The sequence below is a fragment of the Mytilus edulis genome, chromosome 2 (genome assembly GCF_963676685.1).
Source record: "Mytilus edulis chromosome 2, xbMytEdul2.2, whole genome shotgun sequence".
Taxonomy (NCBI): Eukaryota; Metazoa; Mollusca; class Bivalvia; order Mytilida; family Mytilidae; genus Mytilus; species Mytilus edulis.
The window spans coordinates 72,816,148-72,840,626 of record NC_092345.1 but is presented as its reverse complement, the minus strand read 5'-3'; the positions used below and the strand labels follow the sequence as shown (position 1 = coordinate 72,840,626).

General features: G+C 30.7%; 2 protein-coding genes across 4 annotated transcripts in view; one reads left to right on the top strand and one right to left on the bottom strand.

The window, feature by feature from the left end:
• LOC139512882 (nuclear envelope integral membrane protein 1-like) overlaps positions 1–7,100 on the bottom strand; it is a 26,416-nt gene extending 19,316 nt beyond the window's left edge. Inside the window, exons 1-4 of one of the 2 annotated variants that reach the window (XM_071300826.1) lie at positions 6,952–7,100; positions 3,711–3,829; positions 2,934–3,309; positions 493–565 (exon numbers count right to left, since the gene is read on the bottom strand). In XM_071300826.1, coding sequence (XP_071156927.1) covers positions 493–565; positions 2,934–3,309; positions 3,711–3,829; positions 6,952–7,033 — 650 coding nt within the window. In that variant the 5' untranslated portion in view covers positions 7,034–7,100. The remainder of the gene's footprint in view (positions 1–492; positions 566–2,933; positions 3,310–3,710; positions 3,830–6,951) is intronic. The other variant, XM_071300827.1, reaches the window with a different exon arrangement.
• On the top strand, positions 6,952–24,479 carry LOC139512884 (aspartyl aminopeptidase-like). 2 transcript variants are annotated; one of them, XR_011662356.1, is made up of 16 exons: positions 6,952–7,164; positions 10,601–10,676; positions 11,316–11,404; positions 13,963–14,076; positions 15,248–15,373; positions 15,761–15,885; positions 16,485–16,572; positions 17,567–17,674; positions 18,677–18,754; positions 19,258–19,332; positions 19,594–19,751; positions 20,121–20,160; positions 21,275–21,376; positions 22,434–22,601; positions 23,134–23,451; positions 23,494–24,479. XR_011662356.1 is itself a non-coding variant. In XM_071300828.1 (15 exons), the coding sequence occupies exons 1-15, from the start codon at positions 7,162–7,164 to the stop codon at positions 23,179–23,181; spliced, it is 1,398 nt and encodes a 465-aa protein (XP_071156929.1). In that variant the 5' UTR covers positions 6,952–7,161; the 3' UTR covers positions 23,182–23,832. The 2 variants fall into 2 exon arrangements, 1 of the variants encoding a protein (XP_071156929.1); XM_071300828.1 differs by having other exon boundaries at positions 23,134–23,832.

Genomic DNA, 24,479 nt, shown 5'->3' with positions numbered 1-24,479 from the left:
TGTCTGTTAGATGGTCAGGTAGTTGTCTCTTTGACACATGCCCCATTTCCATTCTCAATTTTAAGATTTTTAAGACCTTTTCAATTGACTTTTATATATGTTCATATGTTGTGCTGTAAAACTGCTGTTCCACTTTGTGGGAGGGTTTGGCATCCATAAACTTGTATAACCTTGCAACATTCTGTACGTGTTGGTCCCAAGTCATAAGCCTGTAATACAGTGATTGTCTTTTGTTGCTGTAAATCATATTTGTTTTTTGTTCATTTTTTTGTACATAAATCAAGCCATTAATTTTATCATTTTAAATTATACACATCTGTCATTTCCAGGCCTTTTATAGATGACTATGTGGTATGGGTTTTGCTCATTGTTGAAAGCCGGGAGAAATGACCTGTCGATATCACATTCTATGTCATTTTGACTCTCGTGGAGAGTTGTCTCATTATGAATTGGTAATGCTACCTCATCTTCTTATTTTTTTTACATACTTACTGGCTAAGGTGTCTGGCATACAAAAAGATTAACAATCCAAGAAACAGGTAAGCCACATACCATAACTCTATTCCTGGTATGAAAATGAAAAATAATTTTACTTTTATTTGAACAGTTTCCAAAGCAGGTTTTTTTATATTTACTTAAATCATATATTTACAATATTATTTTTAGAATATTGTTTCCTAAAGTGATCTTCACATATTTTATAGAAGCTAATTTAAATTCAGGAAATAATTTATCCCTAGGATTATCAAATAATTAACCAATATTCAAAATAAATGTAACATTTTAGTGTTTTCCTGAACATTCAAGATATATGGTTATTAATTGCTTCATATGATTCTCAAATTAACTCTCGTTGATTGGTAGAAATATCATCTTCGTTTTTTTTTCAATATCATTGTGCAAACAATAACAAATGAGCAGAAAAAATAGAAGTGTACTTTAGATGCAAAGTTTTCATGAATAATTTTTATAAGCCACAAAAAGTAGACAAAGGTGTTTGTTAAAGAAGGGTTAAAATTGGCCCCATGATTTTGATTGTTTTTTTTGGTCATAATACTACTAGTTTTACATATAAATTATTATGATATTACAATACAAAATGACATCATTTTGGCACCTCATGTTAAAATTATGAATTATTGGCATTTTAAGCATGTTTTAAGTATGCTTTAGGCTTAAATTAAAATATTGTTTGTTTGCCCTTTACCAATCGACCCTATAAATTCGTTCCGCCTGAAAATCTTTTATTTGTGTTTACAAGCAAGATTTTATTTTATTTTATTTTTTGTTCCTACCAAAATTCTTATCTTTGTATTTCCCGCTCAAAACATTTTTACCAATTTCTCGGGTTTTATCTTTCCCGTATAAGGGCTAGTCCGTTTGGTATCACGTGAGCGTTTGACATAAATGAACACTTGCATTTGGAGTTTCAAAGCATTTGTTTGAAATCGATGTTGAAAGCTTTGAAATCATGATTTAATGAACGTTACTCTGTATCTTTATACTTGAAGAGCAGGGTTCATTAAAAAAAAAGTTCGTCCAATACTAAATTATCAACGTTTTTACAAAATATTTTGTACACAGACTTTGTATCCCATTTAGGGATGGCCTTTGGTGGTCCATAGATTATGATGATTATGTTAACGATGCCTTAGACCAGCATTGTTATATTCTGATTTATATCTGACATGAACCAAAGGTCTGTAAAGGAGAGAATATTTGGCAGTAAAATCGCCAAGTTTTTCCATACAGATCATTTATAAATGCGATATAAAATATGTGACAAAGTCAATTGAGTTTCAAGTCTTGTAGCATTTTTATTGAAAACACAGGCACACACGAAAATTTAAACACTCTAGCGACTTTTTCTACTTGTAATGTACAATGTATATCTGCCCGGACATATTTTACCAGGACAAAGTTATCTCTTACAGAGAAACTTTAGGTCTATAGGTAAGCGTACAAGGTACATAGTACAGAATATTAGTACAAGTAAAAACTCTTAAAAATTCCAGGTATGCAAACGTTTAAAATATGCCCCATAGCCCTATATTTTGATATTTGAAAAAAAATTGTAGTGCATATGAATTAACTTTACATTCTACATGATTTTTTTCTTCTTCAAAACTTGGGACTATTATACTAATAGTCATAGAAGGATTTTGGTCACGAGCATCACTGAAGAGACATGTATTGTCGAAATGCGCATCTGGTGCAAGAAAATTGGTACAGTTAATTTCATTATACTAATAGTCCTTATTAGCAAAAGCCTACTTAAACAAAAGCAATACAGACAAAAATGACATCATGCAGATTTTGTATCTATAAAATAAAATATTATACCTACCTGCCTATCCATGACAAAAATGTACCGAGCTAAGTTATTTTTTGGGAAAGAAAAATAAAATATTTTACCTACCTACCTACCCTGTTTCAAAACATAGGGTCGGAAAAGGGCAAACAAACAATATTTTAATTTAGGATTTATTTGAGTTGTAATATTGTCAAATTTTAAAATTATTTTTAAGATTTTAGCATAATTAACTTTGGCTGCCACCCAAGATCCAGAAAGTGTTTGTGTCAACGAATTCAATATTATCATTGGCAAGTCTTAGTTACAGAACTTTTTGGATCCTGGTTTGTGGCCAAGGATTTCCCCAAGCTATAAGTCCAAAAAATGCACAAAATCATCGTATTTTGAAAATTATTTATATCCAAAATGTGCTGATTTTGGAGCAAAAAAAGAACTATATATATCCTTTTAAGAACTAAATTACATCCATTTTGAAATGTTATGATAAAGTTGATAAATCATGGCCGTATTTTGCCTAAAGTGAACATTGTCTTTTGGGAAGAACAAGGTCATTTACTCAGCTACCAGCTTCTAAGGAAAATTTGTGAGACTCAATTATTACAACATAAATTTCACTTACTCTTATTTACAAAGAACACATCATATTGTTGTTTACCATGAATACCAATACAGTTGTATTTAAATGGTGAGTATGTCCTCTCCGCAAAATCAAAGAAGAATGTCACAATAAACCTATATCCAAATGGAATTCCCAAAAACCTACTTTTATACTTAAAATCAGCAGTGTATTGTTGATTGCTATGGATACCAATACAGCTCTGGTTGAAAGGTGAAAATGACATGTCCTTCAGTTCCACGTTGAACATAAACCTAAGGTTCTGTAAGATTTGGGGTAACTGCATAGCGCTTTCTTTCTTTTCCTCCACCTGGTCAGGACTTTCAGCACATATAAACTGGAAAGATTCTGCAGTTCCATTGCTTGTAGATAATTTTAACTACAAAAGTCAAACCAAGATTATGAAATGAAATTTATCAAAGGAAGGTGTCAGTAGGTATTATAAAAAAAAACAATCGTTCTGAAACACCCCTTGAGTTCATACATGGGCTATGTTGTTCAATCTTTGTTTTTTAAAGATATGTTAAGAGGAGTGGAGTGGTGTTTTTTTAAGTCATGATATTAATATATATTTACGAATAATGTGAACAAAATGACAAAAATGCAATAATAAATGCAAGCAATAATTTGTGAATTTACAGTAAGCATGGTACATTGTAAGTGAACAAAATATATTGACCTGTCATAGATTAGTAAATAAACGAGTCGACTCGACACTTGTATGAGTATGACCCTGACTGTTGCAGACATGAAAAATAATAGTCTAACATATATAATTACCACAGGATTAGACCATAGCAAGAAAGGGCTTTCTGGTTTTCCCTCATAACAAAATACTGTCCAGGATGAATTTTTCACTGAGATGGTACTTGTTTGTGCATCTTTACTTATGATAAAGCCTGAAAAAATAATGATGTATAGACATGATAGAATATCTTTGTAAATAGTATGTTAACTTATTATATTGAAAAGCGTCATCATTTATACATTGTCTGTAAATGGCTGTTCCAGATACAATGTACATAAATTAAGCATGCAGGTTAGTCTTTTTAAAATCATAAAGGAGTAAGTCCAGTAAGGGCCGATTTTGGCCTCAAATTTCAGGTTCATCTAACGAAAGATTTTGGACACTTTTTAAACACTTCAGAGTCTATTTCAATTGATTCGATTTGCAAGTGATATATTCTTTAAAGGTGCACTAGCTGTCAAATTCATGTGTTCCGATGTGACTCAAATTCACATATTTGATGAATAACAATGTAAAACAATTATTCAAATTATTGTAAGTCTGAAATAAACAATTTACAGAGCATGGGATAATATGTAGCTTCTTTTTATGTGTATTTTAGTCTAGTCGCCATCTAATAAACTTTTGTGTTGACCTCATAAAACCTCTGATAACCATATAAGGTATATATATATAAAAACATCAATATAGATATACATAGATTAAGCAAATTCATGCCACATTGGGATTTGTCTAGGTCTATTTAATTTCATATCCTTACATGCCTTATAATAATACTAGACTAGACTATAATTTATAGATTAAAAATATGTTAATCATTGTTTTTACATGCATAAAAATTATTTTTTGTAGATCGAATCAGTCAATAAAATGATTACCCTTAGTTTTACTTTCCATGTTCGACATTCTTTTCCATTAAAAGAATGACCATGCATGATTCATGTGTTATCCATCTCTAGCTAAGGGATTAAATTGTATTTCACATAACTACGAATTCAATGAGGTCCAATTATTCATTTGCAAGTGAATAATTAATCTTCATTGTTTCTTAGCTCTCCTATTTTGTCAAAATTGAAACATACATTTTTTACCTGTCAGTGTCAGACCATAGTCATGCTTTGTTGACTATTATTACTTTTACCTGCAATCAACAGGTCATAAAACCCTCCCAGATGGGAGTAATTACTTGGTGTTTTTTGGGAGAGAAATCTGTGTTTCACAATGTGACACTGTGGTACACCAGAATCTGTGCTGGGAGTATGAGATTATGTCCTCTCTGTGTGTACTGTACTTGCTGCTAAAACTAAATATTATTTCACTATTTCACTTTTATTGATGATTGAACCAAAACAATCCTATTTTAATTTTTTTGTCTTGTAGCTAGTGCCCCTTTAAGCTTTACTGTGCTTAACACTTATAACACATACAGGTTGTTTACATGTAGTTATAATTATCCATTCAAGATTGGTCCAGTCCTAAAGATTTGTTTAACTCTTTACCAACTTAAATAAGGACATAAATGTCAAGTGGCTGTAGACTGTGCTAAAGGTACATGTATATCATCATGATCATTGTATATATGTGTCCTTCATAAGGCCAGGGCTTCTTTAGACAGACAAGGAAAGCTTTCTAAATGTACATGTACAAAATGTAACACTCAATTACAAATACCTTAGTCTTGTTAGTTTTATTCTAAGAGGTGGGAAAGAGATGCCAGCATTACAATTAATCACTAAATGGAAACAAAATTATTATAAAATAACAAATATTTTACTGTTTGACAAATAATATGTTTTATTAAGGCTAGCTGAGGCCCACCTTCAGGTGTGAGATTTTCTCGCTGTGTTGAAGACCCATTAGCTTGGTGGCCTTCAGCTGTTGTCTGCTCTATGGTCAGGTTGTTGTCTCTTTGAGATATTTTTAATTTCCATTCTCAATTTTATTGATATTATTAATTACCTAATCCTTAAGGATGTCTGCTTGTCATGTTTTGAATTTTTGTCAGATTTTCGGAATCCTCTAGTTTTATCCATTTGAATGCCTTAACAAAATTTCCCCATGAACCCCCATTTTTCTTTTTATAATTCTTTTACATGTATAATTATAAGTCATTTGTAAAAGTCTTATAAAACTTTATTTATTTTTTAATAGTATTTGAGAACTTTAACTGGTCAATGATAAAGCTATGAAAAATCAAGAGAGAACATTTTCCCGCCAAAATTACAATGGCTAATATCTCAAAAACAAGCACATTGACCCCTATATTTTTTTTTCTTTTTTGATTCCTCAATTTATTCCCTATCAGTACATACTAGTTTTATGAAAAGTTATTTATTTTGAAACTGAGCAGCGAACATCCTTAAATCAATGTAAATCATGTAGAGTCTAAATGTACAATGTAGGATTGACTTTGAGTGTTTGACTTTATTTCATATTATTACATTTTTTGTACTTACGCAGTTTTAACTTTGCTCAGACATGACAGAGGAAGTCCAAATAATTGAGATGTCTTAAAAGGCTATTATATTTAGTTGCTTTGACACGTAACATCGCTGTATTAAAGGCGTCAAAGCAAAAAAGTATAAAAGCTTTTCAAGACGTCATAATTATTTAGGCTAGCCTGAGACTACTTTAACACATAGTGTTATAGTAGTCTCAGGACTAGCTAGCTCAGAGGTTAATTTGCATTATTATAAAATTGTGAAGTTATTGCTTCCTTTAGTTCATGTAGTAGATACTTTATAACCAGCTGTAAGGCTTTGAGTTAAAGAGGTAATTCTTTAGCTCAGCCAATTAGAGAAATACCTTATAACAGAGGTCCAGGGTTCCGTTTCGAGTCCTGGAGGAGTCATGATCTTTAGTAATACAATATAAAACAGAGTTTTATGGGTAAAGCTTATTTTTGTTTCTGATCTGAATCGGAATATGCACATATATCATATATAATATGTTGCAGGGACAGTATAAGGCATTAATGTCAAAGAAAAATGTATGATACGCGCCCCTGTGTTCAGAGTAACCAAAGTTTTAAGCTCTCTAGACTCTATTGACTTGACACATACATGATTGTCTGGTAGTGTATTCCAAGCGGAAATTGTTCTTAAAAATTTATGACTGCTTATATAAAATTGTAGTTTTGTTACATGTATATTGTATTATACTATAGTCACTGAAATATTTCATTTTGTATAAAATTTGCAAAATCATTAAAACTGAAACTAGAGGAAGATTTAGTAAATGACAATAAATGTGTTGAATGTATGATTGTCGTACATTCTGGTGGGAAACAGTCTTTTGATGTTGTCACAACTGATAATAATCCGTAAAATAACAGAGAATAATGGGAAAGTTCCATTTCCAGAATTTTCAAAAATGCATGGGAACAAAAAACACAAAAATGCTTTAATCTTTATCTTCTGAGCGCTTTAATTTTAAATTATAAAAACAAAACCATAAACGGTTAAAACAAACAGAAAGTAGACCATGGTGAGTTTACAAATATTTCATTTTAAAAATGTAAACCAAAAGACACCAAATTCCATTCATTTATTCTTGAAGTCAACCAAAAAAATAAAGATTTATTGAATTTGGGACTTGATATAGTGTCTCAGTTAAAAGTAACTAGAATTTGGAAACACACACAGTAAATTATATCAAGGATTACTATACAAATCCTTGATTATATCTGGTTTTTCCACAGGCACTCGTTTCTATCCATTGGAAGGTCGACTATCCATATTAATATGAGGCAGGCATTACCTGTCAATGGGGACGAAGTCTGTATGAATTATTTTTTTTGTAACTTAAATATTTGTTAAAAAATGAAGCGGAAATACCTTAACGTTTCTAATTTGGTTCTGTTAGGGATTTTAGTTGTGACGTTATTTAAGATATGATGTCATATGCAATGTAAACAAAGAAACCCTATCATCAGGTAAGTTGGTAACGTTTTTTCATATCAAGGAATTATTAAAAATGAAATTGGTATTGCGTTCCTTCCTATTTTATACTAGACTGATAAATATATATATTTTAGTCAAAGTTTCATCATGTTCATACAACATGTACAAACGAGACCGGAAAATGGAAGTAAATTGTAGATTGCTGCGCAGATGCGGGAATTCAAAACATGACATAAAAAAATTAAAAGATTTTGAGTTCATTATATAGTACAATGAAAATTTCAGATTTCCCTGATTTTTTTTTTTTTTTATTGAATTTTCTACTGTTATAGGGGACTTCGTCCCAATAATAAATTATATCTACAGTCATAGGTTATGAGGAACCTTAATATGAGGGTAGTACATGTTATCGTCATGCACCAAAATTACTGCTAACTTTTTTTATGTCATGAATGACCATAATCTTGAACAGGTTGTACATAAAATATACCATGTATACCAACAAGACAGGAAAACACAATAGGTCTGTTTATCGAAAGCAGCCTGCACTTACAAGTACAAAACAGAAACACTTAACTTAGTGTTAACACATCAGATCATGACATTATTTTTCAAAAAATGAACATAACAACGGGTAGAAAAATTAAGACACAATTGTGACAAAGAAAAATAAGTCAATACAAAAAAGTTGATTGGGAAAATTAGGCACAGAAGTGAAAAATTTCAAAGATGAATACTTTTCTCTGAAACTAACCTACAGGTGTCAAACCACCAATTAAAAATCCCTATCTGTCATGTCTGTTCAACCAAATTTTGAAATTTTCACAGCTCTCTAAAAATTTTACCTTAAGTTTAACTTCATAGAAACCAGGTATATCCTGAATTGTACATGTATCAGCTTTCTACATGCCAATTTTCAGCATACCTTTTAAGCCTTCTACCAAAACAACTGACCTTAAAACAGAGGTACTCCAAAAATAAACCCTGGTTTTCTGGAAATCTTAAATTAGTATACTATGAAGCGCATTAATCCTCAATTTTTAATGCAAACTCATAGACAAGTAAATTTTGGCTCAAAATGGTCTAGATATATTTCTCTTTCACCAAAAGTTTCATTTCTGCAAATTTGTTGGTTAGTTTAAGTAAACAAGGACATCAAAAGCACTATTTTGTGTCAGAGTAGGGCTACTTTTACATACGTTCTAAATTGGAGGGAGTAATTGGTGGTCTGACACCTACAACAGTTTCACCACAGAAGAAAAGTGGCTGCTGATCAAAATCAAAATACACCAAATAACAGACAAAAATATTCCATCCAAAATATTGAATCTAAAACAAAATATTCGTTGGCTAGTTAAAAAAAGAAATAAATAGACTATGAAGAAAAGGAGACGGACTGTATACGAAAATTAAGTCAACAAAAAACAGAGAATAAATCAGATATTATCAAAAAACAAATCATCAAAACATCACGTGAAACAAAAGCTAAGAACATCATACTGGAACTATATAGAAAATATTTTAATTGAAGACAGTGAACTGAAAGATGCTAATGTTAGAAAGAAAATTTTGTCATTTTAAAAAAAAACCAGAAAAGTGAAAACATACATGTAGGTGTATCACCACTAAAAATGTAAATGGTATTTATATACATGTACAATGATGTATAACAAAAACAAACCCTCAAGATCAGGCTGAAGCACAAAATAATTAGTTTCACTCAGTATTTACCACACCTAAACCATATCACATATTTGTGAACTAAAATCATTTAAATCAACAACACACTAATCTGAAATTATTAAGTCTGGTGCTAAACCACATATACATTGCTAGATCAACATATCTAACGGTACATGTATATATACAAAAACAAAATTTGAAAAAATTAACAAATTTTAATTTTTGTAAATGTGTTCAGATTTCAAATCCCCCCCCTAGTACATTGTAGTATGTACCTTCTTGTAATCTTCAACATATTGAAGTTAAGAAGTATTATGTAGATGTAGAAAAGTAATTTCACATAAAGTACAGATAAACAGTTCTAAGGTTGTAAAGTCAACTCTTTTTCTCTTTTTCCTTAAACAATTCAGTCAACTATCTGACCTATTATCAAACTTATGCTTGGTGCAATCAAACAATTTTTAAAGTGCAATTTAAGAAAAACACTAAGATTTATAATTAAAATCTCTCAAAGAGTTCATCTACTCAGATATGATAACTCCATCTAGGTTCTGACAAGGATCTTATAGCAGAGTTCCTTGATCTTGCTTAGCACTAGAAGATATTTCTCTGCAAGAAAATCCTTGTGTTGTTGGTTTTCCTCACCACTTAGTCTATGTGTGTTGCCATATATGCTGTTAAGATTATAAATGGTGTATGTTTGCTACCAAATATTTTGCTGATTCAACTCTTAATAGTTGGCCATAAATGTTTTATGGTTGATTTACAGGTTTTCTTTTCACTCTTGTCCCACTATTCAGCAATTGAAACTAAACAGCACAAGTCAAATCACCTGGTTTAATAGAGGAATAAACTGCTGAAAGCAAATGAAATCTCTCAACAAACTATAATCGACACATTGGGCTTTTCCATAACATTGTCTTTTCAATGCCACCAGATTCATGTAACCTAAAATCAACCAATTTAGAAATGACAATGTGGCACACTTGCATTAAAATATTAAATCGATTATTTTTTTTTCACTTAAATTTTTGTTAGAAACTGTGTCTACTTGTCATGCATGTATACTGATATTCAAATTATAGACAATAGGAAGCATGTACATATGTCATGCAACTACTCAAAATATTACAACATGTACAACTAAGATGCAAAAACAGAAGAAATTTTTTTGTCCTGTTCTTATCTTTACACCAATGAACTTGACATGATGAAATACTTCTATTAAAAATCCAGATTAAGTTTATGAAAATCTGTCAATAAATATACATGTTGAACTAATACAATCTTTGCTAGTCATTAATTACAATTATTTTTTCTACTTCTTTAATCATCAGGCAGCCACTGACAAGGTATTGGGAGCAGCCAAACAGTTTATTTCCTTTGTTAACAAGTGCCCATCACCATTTCATGGTAAGTTGTTCTAGCATATCAAGGTGTCTGGTTAACATTATACAATTATTGACTTTTGATGAGGTTGATACAATGCTTTATAAATCCCAAGGATAAGATATTCACTGAGGCCAACGGGCAAGGGTGAATGGCATACATTTTTTGTATTTGGTGTATCAACTGATATCAAAAGTCAACAATTGCTTTATTATATGACTTTTTATCCTTCTGTATATTTCTAGTATTTGCTCAAGATACTGTTAAAACTGCTCCCTGTTTTATACTACATATATACATATGTATTTCATGTGCTTTTGCAGTTGCTAATTTTCAGAATTTTTCTTAAGTCGAAATTTTCAATAAAGTTTACTAAAAACAAATACATCAAAAACAAGAAGAGGAGAAAAAAAACACTGAAAACAAGAAGAAAAAAGAAGAAACAGGAATTAACTTTACGTTACAAACCTACATCATCAAATACAACATTATATATGAATCTTAATGATGGACTGTGACTTTGAGGTGAAGATCAGCAATAAAAATGCAGCTCTTTTACTTTTTGTGTGTTTTTTTGCTCTGCATGTACTGACTTTGTGTCATGAATGGTTACCTCATATCCATTTGAGAATTTGAGTAATAATGTTACACATCTTTTAACAGTTGTTGATGAGACAAAGAAACTTTTGGTAGCTGCTGGTTACAAGGAACTGAGGGAGACAGAGCCATGGGCAATACAACCACTAGATAAGGTATATACCAAAACCAACATTTCTTTATAGTATAACAAACACCATGGGCAATACAACCTCTAGATAAGGTATATACCAAAACCAACATTTCTTTATAGTATAACAAACACCATGGGCAATACAACCTCTAGATAAGGTATATACCAAAACCAACATTTCTTTATAGTATAACAAACACCATGGGCAATACAACCTCTAGATAAGGTATATACCAAAACCAACATTTCTTTATAGTATAACAAACACCATGGGCAATACAACCTCTAGATAAGGTATATACCAAAACCAACATTTCTTTATAGTATAACAAACACCATGGGCAATACAACCTCTAGATAAGGTATATACCAAAACCAACATTTCTTTATAGTATAACAAACACCATGGGCAATACAACCACTAGATAAGGTATATACCAAAACCAACATTTCTTTATAGTATAACAAACACCATGGGCAATACAACCTCTAGATAAGGTATATACCAAAACCAACATTTCTTTATAGTATAACAAACACCATGGGCAATACAACCTCTAGATAAGGTATATACCAAAACCAATATTACTTTATAGTATAACAAACACCATGGGCAATACAACCTCTAGATAAGGTATATACCAAAACCAACTTTTCTTTATAGTATAACAAACACCATGGGCAATACAACCTCTAGATAAGGTATATACCAAAACCAACATTTCTTTATAGTATAACAAACACCATGGGCAATACAACCTCTAGATAAGGTATATACCAAAACCAACATTTCTTTATAGTATAACAAACACCATGGGCAATACAACCTCTAGATAAGGTATATACCAAAACCAACATTACTTTATAGTATAACAAACACCATGGGCAATACAACCTCTAGATAAGGTATATAACAAAACCAATATTACTTTATAGTATAACAAACACCATGGGCAATACAACCTCTAGATAAGGTATATACCAAAACCAACATTTCTTTATAGTATAACAAACACCATGGGCAATACAACCTCTAGATAAGGTATATACCAAAACCAACATTTCTTTATAGTATAACAAACACCATGGGCAATACAACCTCTAGATAAGGTATATACCAAAACCAACATTTCTTTATAGTATAACAAACACCATGGGCAATACAACCTCTAGATAAGGTATATACCAAAACCAACATTACTTTATAGTATAACAAACAACATGGGCAATACAACCTCTAGATAAGGTAATACCAAACCAACATTTTTTTATTGTATAATAAACACAGTTCTAGATAAGGTTTATAACAAACCAAAATTATTTTATAGTATAACAAACACAGTTGTTTGTAAAAACTTTCTGAAACACTGGAGAAATATTAACTATATTAAAATTGTACCGGTATTTTCCAAGTTAAAAAGAAGTGCCAGGCAGCATAAATTTAACATTACTAAATGCCCCATATAGGGCATTATGATTTCCATTCTGTGCATCTGTTTGTTCGTTCATTTGTTGTTTGTTCATTCATTTATCTGTTTGTCTGTCAGTCTGTCCCACTTCAAGTTGAAGTTTTTGGTCAAGGTAGTTTGTCTATTCAGATTAAAACTAGTGCACATGTTCCCCTTGATATGATCTTTCTAATTTTAATGCCAAATAAGAATTTGACCCCAATTTCAAGGTCCACTGAACATAGAAAATGATAGTGCTAGTGGAGCATCCATTTACTATGGACACATTCTTGTTTTGTACCTAATTTGATCCAAATCGCTTTTCTTTAAGAAATTATAATTGTATGAGTTGTCTCATTCACTCATGATTGGCAGTCATACCACATCTTATTTATTAATAGACAGGTGTCTATACAATAAATAAAGGAGTAGGTCCGGTAAGGACCGATTTTGGCCTCAAATTTCAGGTTCATCTGACAAAAGATTTTGACCACTTTTTAAACACTTAAGTGTCTATTTTATTTGAATTAATTAGTTTATGTGAAAGATTTTAACAGATTTAGCCATTAAAAACGATCCGATTCAAGCTCAAATATGAAAAATCTACCTCATATGCCGAAAAATGTCACTTTTCAGATGGTTTTTGGTAAAAATGAAAGTGGCCGCATCCGTGTTCATCCTCAACCTTTATATATGTTATGTATTATCATAAAATACAACTTACATTTCAATATTAAGGATGAACACGAATGCGGCCACTTTCGTTTTACACGAAAACCGTCTAAAATTTAACTAAAATGCTAGAATTATGAGGTTTTCAGTAATTTAGCATGACTTAATGGTACTAGTACAGGATATATGTGCATTGTATTGTCAAAAACAGCCCATATTTATGTAGCAGAAGCATTCTACTGCCCAATAAATAACTAAAGGTTTACATTTTAACAATTTTGTAAAACTGCTTATTTTGGGGCCAAAAAGGGGTCTTACTGAACCTACTCCTTTAACAGAAAACATCACAGAGTTGCAGTCCATACCAAATTTCCATGTCAATAAAATTACGGTATGACATTTTATTTGTAAATTTCAATAAAGCAAAACTTGATTTTTTAAAAAAATAAATAAATTTCAGTATTTCCTGACAAGAAATCAATCCACCATAATTGCCTTTGCTGTTGGAGGAAATTTCAAACCAGGAAATGGGTTTAGTATTGTTGGTGCTCATACAGATAGTCCTTGTCTGAAGGTTTGTATAAATTAGATTTTAATGTAGTAAAAGAACTTGTACAGATAAATGTTACAACTAGTTTATCATACATTTATGTTAAGAAATTTTAGTTTTGCTGCACACATTTTGTGTGTGATAGTGAGTTGGGTGTGTTATTTCTTTTAAAAACTGTCTGCTTTACTTAAACTTGATATTATGATGAGTGTGTTGTAATTCTCTATGTGTAGGACAGAAAAAAAACAGGACTAAAAGTAAGAGCTGAAAGTCACAGGACAAAACAAAATCACAATTCAGTTTTCAAGATTATTTTTCTGTAAAAAGGACAAGACTTATTTTTTAAAACATTTTTATATTTTTCTTAGAACTTTAATATATATTTAGCAACTTGGTTAACAAAATATATTTCGTAAACAAAACCCCCCAATAATGATCCAATAATTGATTGGTAAACAATTTGTCAAAGTGGCTTAGAACTAAAAATGGCTTCATGGTGTCCGTGACTTTTTGTGCTGTGACTTTCTGTCCTTTTACTGTATGTCTTGAGCATGAAATTATGATAGCAGAAGTGTTTCCTAATTTAATATACCCCAATTTTGAAAATTCAAAAGTGGGTGTATACTGATTCACCTTTGTCTGTCCATCTGACACATGAATATTTTTCGTCACAATTTTCAGATTCATTACTCAACAACTCCTCCCTCTTTACCGAACACTTACATCATTTTACACATGACATTCAAGTTGAAAATTTTCTGCACATTTTTCTCAGGAACTACATTACAAGGATTTCTGAAATTTGGTTTCAGTGTTTATATGACTCATTTATACCGTGTGATACGTTTTCTGATAAATCACTCGACCACTTTCTGTTTACTGGCAAGTATTTGGACAGGGGTATCATGAGTGAGCAGTAGCATGTTTTGTGATAAAATTATTTGTGTTACATGTATATGAGACTGACATGATTGGCATGAATCATTTAGCATATATATACAAAGTTCTTCTCTCTTTATGCTTTTTTTATGTATGAATTAATAATTGTGTAGTTTTTACTTAAAAATAAGTAAGAATTTTCAACATGATTCTTACCTTTAAACAAGGAATGCAGAACTTATGTCATTATGATTACATCATCAGATATTTAAAAGTTTTATCTTTAACATATAGAGTTTTTTTTTTAAACTGATAGGTAAAACCTAAATCTAAGACCAACAAATCTGGTTATGCCATGGTCGGTGTGGAATGTTATGGAGGTGGTATTTGGCATACATGGTTTGATAGAGACTTGACTGTTGGAGGTAGAGTTCTAGTTAAGGTATGGATAGAATTTCTTTATTTTGACCTATGATACGTATTTTAAAAATATAAGGGAGTGTAATTATCTGTTTTAAGTTAAGTTAAGCAGGATTAAATATGTATCAAAACTTAAAGACTGATTCATTTCTTTATTCTCAAATTAGCAACATTTTATCTGTTTAACAGAACTTTTTATCAAGTGATTTGCATTCTGAATTCATAATTTAGTGCATTGATCTGTTTAAATATAAGCTTGAAAATACAAATTTGTACCAAATATTTTCAATTCATTAAAAAATAAATGAATTTGATAAGATGTTTACTAAAGAGCACTGTCTACATAACTTTAAAGGTCAACCTATTTCAGTTGTGTTTTATTCTACCAATATTTGTTTTCTCTCTTCAGAACAATGGAAGTATAGAACATCGTTTGGTTCATATACAGAAACCTATACTTAGGGTACCACATATAGCTATCCATTTGATGAGAGACCATAATGAAAAGTTTGGACCAAACAAAGAGTCACAAGTGTATGTTTAAATCATTAATGTATTGGGCACATTTTTTCATGTAATATAAAGATAAGGAGATGTGGTATGATTGCCATTGAGACAACTATCCATCAGAGTAAATATGAAGTGATAGTAAGCAATTTTAGGCCACCATACAGCCATCAACAATGAGAAAAACCCATACTGTTTTGTCAACTATAAAAGGCCACAGACATGTTTATATGCATATTGAAGATGTACATCTCACTTTATGTATACATTTAAAGATTTTTTAGTATTTCTAGTTTAGCCATAAGCGACTGTTTTGTTTAGGTTTTCTTATTTGCAGAAATCAGTATATATCCTTACTACCATATCAAATATTAGTATCATCATCATTTATGTAGCTTTTCAAAAACAATCCATATTTATTGCATCTTGGTCATTTGAGACTTTGTACCTTTTGTTATGTAAGCAATTGTTTTATCTATACTGAATGCAAAGATATGTTTGGTACATGTTAATGTATCCGTAACCCAATGACACAAACAAACAAGATGATGATTGTTTTAATACCTCATCTATTTTTGTAAGTTTTTATTGTACTGTGACATTTTATTATTTCTAATTCTCTGTAGATGTCCAGTACTAGCTACTTCTGTACAGTTAGAGTTACAAGGGGACAAACAGGAAGATAATAAGAAACCTGAAGGGCAGGAAAAACAGGTAGATAATTATATATGTTATGTAACAATATTCTGTATGGTTGTAAGGTCTCATAGTCATAGAGTACAGTCTTGAATTGTGATACCTGTACATACCTCTTCATTGACTAAATATCTGATCTTTTGTACTATCTTTTGATTGTAAATCGATTCATTATTATGGATTCAGGTTAAAGTTTTTGGTTGAAGTAGTCTTTGATGAAGTTGAAGTTCAATCAACTTGAAACTTAGTACACATGTTCTCTATGATATGATCTTTCTAATTTAAATGCCAAATTAGAGTTTTTACCCCATGTCATGGTCCACTGACCATAGAAAAGGATAGTGCCGATGGGGCATCCATGTAATGGACACATTCTTGTTTTACTTGTATGTACTCTTACCAAATGGATTATCTTATGTTGTTTCCTTTCTTGCTATAGTTTACATAAGATGCATATGCAGGTTTTAGTATCATGATTGTTGGGTCCAATTAATTTCCTTCTATTATACTCTATAGGTTTTAAACTTAAGCCTATATATGTGTGTGTTGAAAATGTGCACTTCACTATGTGGACACATTTAAGAAAATTAAGAATTTTTTTAGGTTTAAAAATCAGTTTTCAGCAATATTATTGACTGAACATAGCTATTTTATGCAGTCAATTTCTTCTATAGATTCAGGCAATCTTCAGCTTTTTACTTTTTGTAAAATGTTTGATTTCCCTTTAAATTGTGTTTACATTTCAAGAATAATTTCAGATTTTCCAAATGGTAAAACAACAAATTTTCTTTACCTTGCTCGATTGATTGAAGGTATTTACCGGTACTAACTTTCAAAAAGATGCTTCCTAAAGAATTTTAATACTTGTGTCATACCATTAACATTGCATTTGAAATTAGGAACTAAATCTTTGCATCCAAGTCATGAATCCACAACCATTTTTTAGTTTTTTAAAGTTTCCTTTCGCAGAATTTTATTTTATTTCCCATATATCTTTTTTTAATTATTTCAGTGTGATAAACACCAGCCTGCCTTAGTAAAGCTAATATGTGATGAACTGAAAATTTCACCTGACCAAATGATGGACTTTGAACTTTGTGTAGCAGATACTCAGCCAGCTGTAAGTACAGGAAAGGGTTATTCAAACGGATAATACATACAGGAAGGCCAATTTATCTATCATTATTAACAGAAACTTTGAGCCTCAAAACTTTCCACCTCATGTATAATTGCAAATAACATATTATTGTTCCAAAATAAATGAGTCTTGCATTTTATTTCCAACCAATGAAAGTGATGTTCAAATAAACAATATCTTAGTAATAGTGCCAGAAAAGTAAGATATTAGCTAATCTTAGAGGGTTATTTGGAATAATAAAACTAGTCTTGATTTCACATTGTTAATTTTTGTTCAAGTAAATTGTTGGAAATTAGTTCGCCTGTTCCTATCAGAAGTCTTTAAAACACTTGTGAATAGGCTACTTGTCAGATCAAACATTTGTTGTTGATTGCTTATTTAAAAGTTTAAAGTGACTTATAGTTCCAAAGGGCCAAGTGTAATTTAAATTAACTATTGTATTTTGATTATGTAATATTATTCATGCTACACATGTGACTACTAAATGATCTACTCACTTACTTACTTATACAAGTTATTGAGTGGTTTTTCTATGTCCTTGGTGAATTGAATATGGTTTTACAGATGATATAGGTTCTAATTGTTAAACAAACCACGCCAAGGGTGGGGAAGTGATCATACTTGCCAGACATGACTTTATCTTCAAGTCCATGACCGAAATGGTAGATTGGAATTTAGGTTGCGAAAATTTCTTTTTATGGAAATGGTTTTAGCCATTTCATTATGATCATGGATCTGGGTCAGTACACAGAGTAAACATTTTGTGATTAAAACACCAAATCTAGTATTTTGAGTGGTTGAATTCTGAGTCAGAATACAATAATCATGCTCATATTTTTTATGACCACAAGGCCTGATCTTTTAAATTGTCATTTTGCACTTATTGTTACAAAAAGCAAAAAATATTGCTTATACTTATGGAATTTTCAGTCTCTCTTTGTCACTGTTATTTTTCTTCTTTATAATGTACTTTCTATGTTGCAGGCTATAGGTGGTGCATTGGATGAATTTATATTTGCTCCACGTCTTGACAATCTTCTGAATGCATACACAGCTGTAGAGGTTTGTGATTTTTATCGAATTAGAAATACATGGCAATACACATGTGTTAAGTATCATTTTTTATTAAAACCTGGTAAATTTTAGGTTTTTTTTCACACATATTTGTTTAAGTTTAAGGTGACAAAGTAAAAGCCTGACTAGGTAGTTGTTATTTATTTTTTATCAAATTGAACTAAAATTCAAATGAAAGCACATGTTTACAATATTTCATTTATCCCAGTTTGATTAAATCAATCTTTCTTTTTGCAGTCATTCTGATAAATGAAACTGGCATTGTACTCCTATGATTAAAATTGCATCCAATATTATTTTTTAAGCTCTTGTGATTTATAGAAAAGACTACTGATGAAACTGTTTCTTTGATTGTTGTTTTTCTTATCATCAGTTTTTCAAGGTTTTAATCACAGAGTGAATAACATAAACCCTATAAAGTTAGATAAAAAGAAACAATTCTGTCATTTATACCTAACAGTCAAATTTAAGATATTCTTTGTTCATTTCAGGCATTGATAGAAACTGATGGTAGTTTGAAGTCAGACCCTAACATCAGACTGATATGTTTGTTTGATAATGAAGAGGTTAGTATATTTGGCCTAACAGAGCCTACTCTGCTATTCTTGCCGCCTTGTATTACCATTTATCATTTATATTGTGACTAGCACATTAGATCTTTTTCAAAGCCTTAAAAAAGTATTCTTATTTCATAGCACTATGTTAATATCTTCAAGGACTAATTCAGCTATATCATAGACATAAGAGAACTGAAACAAACAGTTGTTATCATTTGATATGTATTATTGCTAAATAAATTTTAAGGGGTAATCCAATTTTTTTAACAGGTTGGATCACAGAGTGCCCAGGGTGCAGCATCAACTTTACAGGAACTTGTATTACGTCGTCTGAGTAGTGGTGGCAGTCAGACAGCTTTTGAAGAAGCCATTCCAAAGTCCTATATGATTAGTGCTGATCAGGCTCACGCTGTTCATCCTAATTACTCGTTAGTTTATTCAAAACATATCAAAATACTGTTTATTTCAATCAATTTTTTTTTATTCACTAAAGGACAGGAATAAATTTCTGATCTATACATTGCATTCACATAAAAATTGGTTTGTTTGTGCAAACTATTAATTGAAGATTTTTTTTTATTCCAGATACCAACTGAATCTCTATAAAAAATTTAATTTACTCAGCAATAAAATGCAACCTCATTCAAATCTCTGCTTAATGTTTTTAATTATAATATGTACCTGATACTTGACAAAATAGTTTCAACCTTATTGTGTCCTTAGTCTGTCATTGAGAAATCTGATTATTTTTTTGGCCTATTGTGAAGCTAAGTTGAAATTCTCTTTTTTTTTTACAGCGATAAACACGAAACTAATCACCAAGCAGCTCTTCACAAGGTTGGTATAAAAGCTTAGAATTATGTATTGTGAATTCAGAAATTATTGCAAGGTTTTGATTATTGTGAATATTTCAGCTGGGTGAGTATCACAATAATTAGAAAATGCATTCTGATATCTGATGCATATGTATGTATGAAGCTGTTTCTAAAATCACAATTAATAATCTCTCTTTTTGTCCTTTTATCATTAATTGTAATAATAAATACAGACAATAATTTCTGAATTTACTGTATCCTTATTTTCCTGTATATTAACATTACTTGTCTTCATATTTATCTATAAGCCTGGTTTTCTGACGATTACGAATCTCCTGCATTTAAATATAACGAAACTTGGCAGAGTAGTCCCATACTTCTTGTAGTGCACCTCTTACTTCGTATTTGCACAAAGCAAAATATTGTTCTTTCTTCACATTGGGATTATTAAAACATGAACTTTTCATTTCTGCAAAAGGGTAAATTTTCATGTTCATATTTTGATTTGGTTGTTTCACACTAAGCATGCCTTCAAACATTGTACAGACTGCCAGAAGAAACCAAAAAGTTGATTTAACTTGATGTGCAATAAGATTTATTTAATACCAAGTGAAATTTGTCGTAAAAATTGTGAATCTTTCATTTAAGGTGGCTCACCGGTATAATTTTTTTTTAATTTTAATATAGGATTTTGCTATATTTTTCTACAAATGAACTTTATCTATACTTAACAGAAATATAAAATAAAAAGATGGAGTCACCATTCATTTACCCTCACAATCTACCTTCGAAAGCAGCATACATTTTTGTAAAGTTACTTTTTTTCTGTTGAACTAATAGGAGAAAAAAAGGTTATATCGAAATAAAATAAGAAGTAAATTACAGAAATCACTCAAATTTTTCAAAAGTTTACAAACGCTGGTCATTCCAGGTGAAAATATTAAAAGCGTCAATTTCTATACTCCTGGGTGTGTTTGGATCAAAAAGTGGTAGATTTTTGAAATTTCATTGTTTGCACCGAAAACCCACTCAAAACAAGTGAAGAGGGTTAGCAGGTATGTTACAGGGAATAGTATTAAAATCTATGTTATTCACTATTGCTGAACCATTTGCTTTGATCGTTTTCATTATTATAGGGAATAGTATTAAAATTTAATTCCAACCAGAGGTATGCTACAACAGCTATAACTACTACTATACTTAGAGAGATAGCATTAAAATCTGGATGTCCATTACAGGTATGTGCTATTGGAAAATATTAAAATTCTGTAGTAGACTTGTAAACTAAAATCTGGAAAACATGCAATGAAAAAAAAGTTATGGTTAATAGTACAAAGAAGGCAAAATATTCCCACCTTCAAACTCAAGAATATTTTTTCATTATTTAAAAGAAACTTTAACAAGGGTTCTAAAGTAATCATTTGATTCCAAAATTTTACTTATTTACAAAGTAACAGCTATGGATTATTATGTTGTACTTTCTTGTATGTTCTTTTTGCCAAGGCCAGAATAAGTGGTTAATAGCATAAGTAATGATTGCTTGACTATTGAAAGTCATGACATTTCAAATTAAAAAAAAAAACAAAATCTTGAATATGTTTTCTATGCTAAAAATATAGATTCCTACACTGCAACAAGTGTATTACGATATTTCTCCACTCGAGACAGTTAAATTTTATTATTTAAAGCGCGAGGCTTGCCGTCCTCTTTAAATAACTAAAATTTAACTGTAGAGAGTGGAGAAATATCGTAATACATGAGTTATAGTGTAGGAATCTGTTTCTCTAATGATTTTTATCCTTCTTTTTCAAAGATTTTCAGAAACTTGTGTTCTTTATATGCGACGTCATCAGGCATGGTCGCCTTTTTTCATGACGTCACAATAGGAAAATTCAGAAGAAAACAAAACATTTAGACGCATAATCAAACTTCGACTAATCATTTGCCGAGAACAGAGTTTTCACTAGTGAGGAGAAATATTTTTCTCACACCAGTCAGGAAATGTGAAAATAGCACAAAAATTAGAGAATGAAACTTTGACAACCTCCCAGTGCAAGTGCAAGGGAAAAACTGTAATACCTCAGTAATAGTATACTAAATTAGCTAGTCTTTAGATGCTGATGAATTGCTCACTTTTAAAAACTATGCGTACACACATACAAAGATACAAAGATAACATAAACTATAAATTAATCTTTCTGAAATCTGAGTTATTATAATTTGTTAAAAGAAACAAATTATATTTCTTTTTTGTCATTGTTCTATAATGGCATTGTACAATTATATCTTTTACAGGATTTTGTTGTAAGAAATGACTCGCCATGTGGATCTACAATTGGACCAATCATGTCAGCTAAACTAGGAATACCAACAATAGACATTGGTGCCCCACAACTAAGTATGCACTCTATAAGAGAGATGTGCTGTACTTCTAGTGTATCTCAGGCTATTTGTTTATACAAGGTAAGTAAGAAGATTTGTATTTAATTGTATAAAAATGAATAACAATGTATTGAATACATTTCACATTTCATATTTTGTATTGCACAGTTGAATATCACTTTCATGCCTTCATCTATTATCATGTGATAATGTCTTCATCTTAAATTGGATAGTTGTTAGATCTGCAGATTTGCCGTAGCAAATTTTCTTCCATCAACAGTAATTTGAACCAATGGTTCTATGAGGTGGCAGCTCTGCCTATAATGTAGCCATTGCCATAAACAGCTAAGGCAGAGATGCTTATTTCTCAATCAATCATAACACGGTGAATAGAGAGACCATTGCAGATGTAGGTTGGTGTGGTTTTGATTAACTCTTCAACAGATATATCGATGTGTTTTGTGGGAATTTTATCTTGAGTTTTTTTCCCAAAACTTAAAATACTATACTAATATTTAGGTGATTGGATAGTAAAACTTTTTAATTTTTAAAAGTCAGTAAAGAAAAAAATAGTTTAAATTCATTGTTTCATTAAATGCTTTCAATTTTATAGGGATTCTTTGAGAAATATCCAGAAGTCTTTTCATCATTGAAGTTTTGAAGATTATCAAGTGGAAAATACTCATGGATTGAAATCCTGATAATAAAGAGTAACCAGATCAATGGACATATGTTATAGTGTGTTAATAATAATTTATTTTCCAATTCAAAATAAAAGTATTATATCATGGTGAATTCAGTGTATAATAAAAAAAAAGGCTGATTCTTTGTGTATATCATATGACTTAGAAGATTCTTCAGTTAATAATACTGTTATGTAAGTCCATTAATGGAACTACGGAAGTAAAATTAGTTGATTGATATGGATGTTGTAGGAATAATGTCTGAGGACCAAACACTTTTTTCTTGGTAGTTTCACAAAGTGCAAAACTAGCATTGAGGATTATTAGGTTATTATAGCTTTTGATTTTAAATAGGACTTTGGAAAAGGTTGTAAACAGTTAAAATGTTTTATACAGATATTACCAGTTCTGTTTCAAATACTGACCAAACACTTTATAAGAGTTATCTCCTTGAAAACACTGTTTTTCTTGTTAAATGTTGAACAATTCCTCTCCCAACTTGCCAGTTACTTTCTCAGGATGATGGAAGCTATTTGGGTCAGAATGGTACAAATACAATTTAAAGAAAGTTTTGTCCCCTCTAATGGTTAAAATACATGTTATGGTGATATAAATCCCAAACAATACATATGCCATATGCCAATATCTGTATAATCAGAGAAAAAAGATAAAAAATATGCTCCTATGGTATTTAAGAATAAATCAAATTAGCAGATTGAATATCTCTTATCTGTTTGTTCTCTTCTCAGAATTCCCATGTTTTGTTATATCCCTTGTCAAATACAGCCAATCTGTATGGAGCAATATCTATATTAATCATGAGGTCAATGTAGCAATTCTGCTGTGTTCTATTGCTAAAACAATTTCGAGTAAATAAGTATGTACTCCAAATGGTGTTTTTCCAATCAGGTAACCTTTTGAAACTTTTGATACTGAAATTCATTTTGGTAAAGGAGAACCACAATTGACATGTCAAATTTTGTACACTCCATCAGATACATATATATCTAGGTATGCTTTGTGTTGTGCACTGGCTATGATTACCTGCAAAAAGTAAGTAACAATAGGAAAAAAATATTGTTACTTCCCAGACTAATTGGCAAAAGGTATTTTCCAACAGGTACCTGAAATTACAGAAATTGCTAAAAATATACAGACAATCACTGATAAAAAATGGTTTTGATTTACGAACAATCATATGAAAGAGATTTAAACAATTATATGATTAAACTTTTAGATGCATTGACAAAGAAAAGTAAAATAACAGAAAAACAAA

What these genes read in the sequence shown, in the direction of transcription:
- LOC139512884 (XM_071300828.1), top strand. An exon ending in CTGAAGGGCAGGAAAAACAG is followed by an intron (nt 16,573 to 17,566) that starts GTAGATAATTAT and finishes TAATTATTTCAG; the next exon opens with TGTGATAAACACCAGCCTGC. An exon ending in GCTGTTCATCCTAATTACTC is followed by an intron (nt 19,752 to 20,120) that starts GTTAGTTTATTC and finishes TTTTTTTTACAG; the next exon opens with CGATAAACACGAAACTAATC.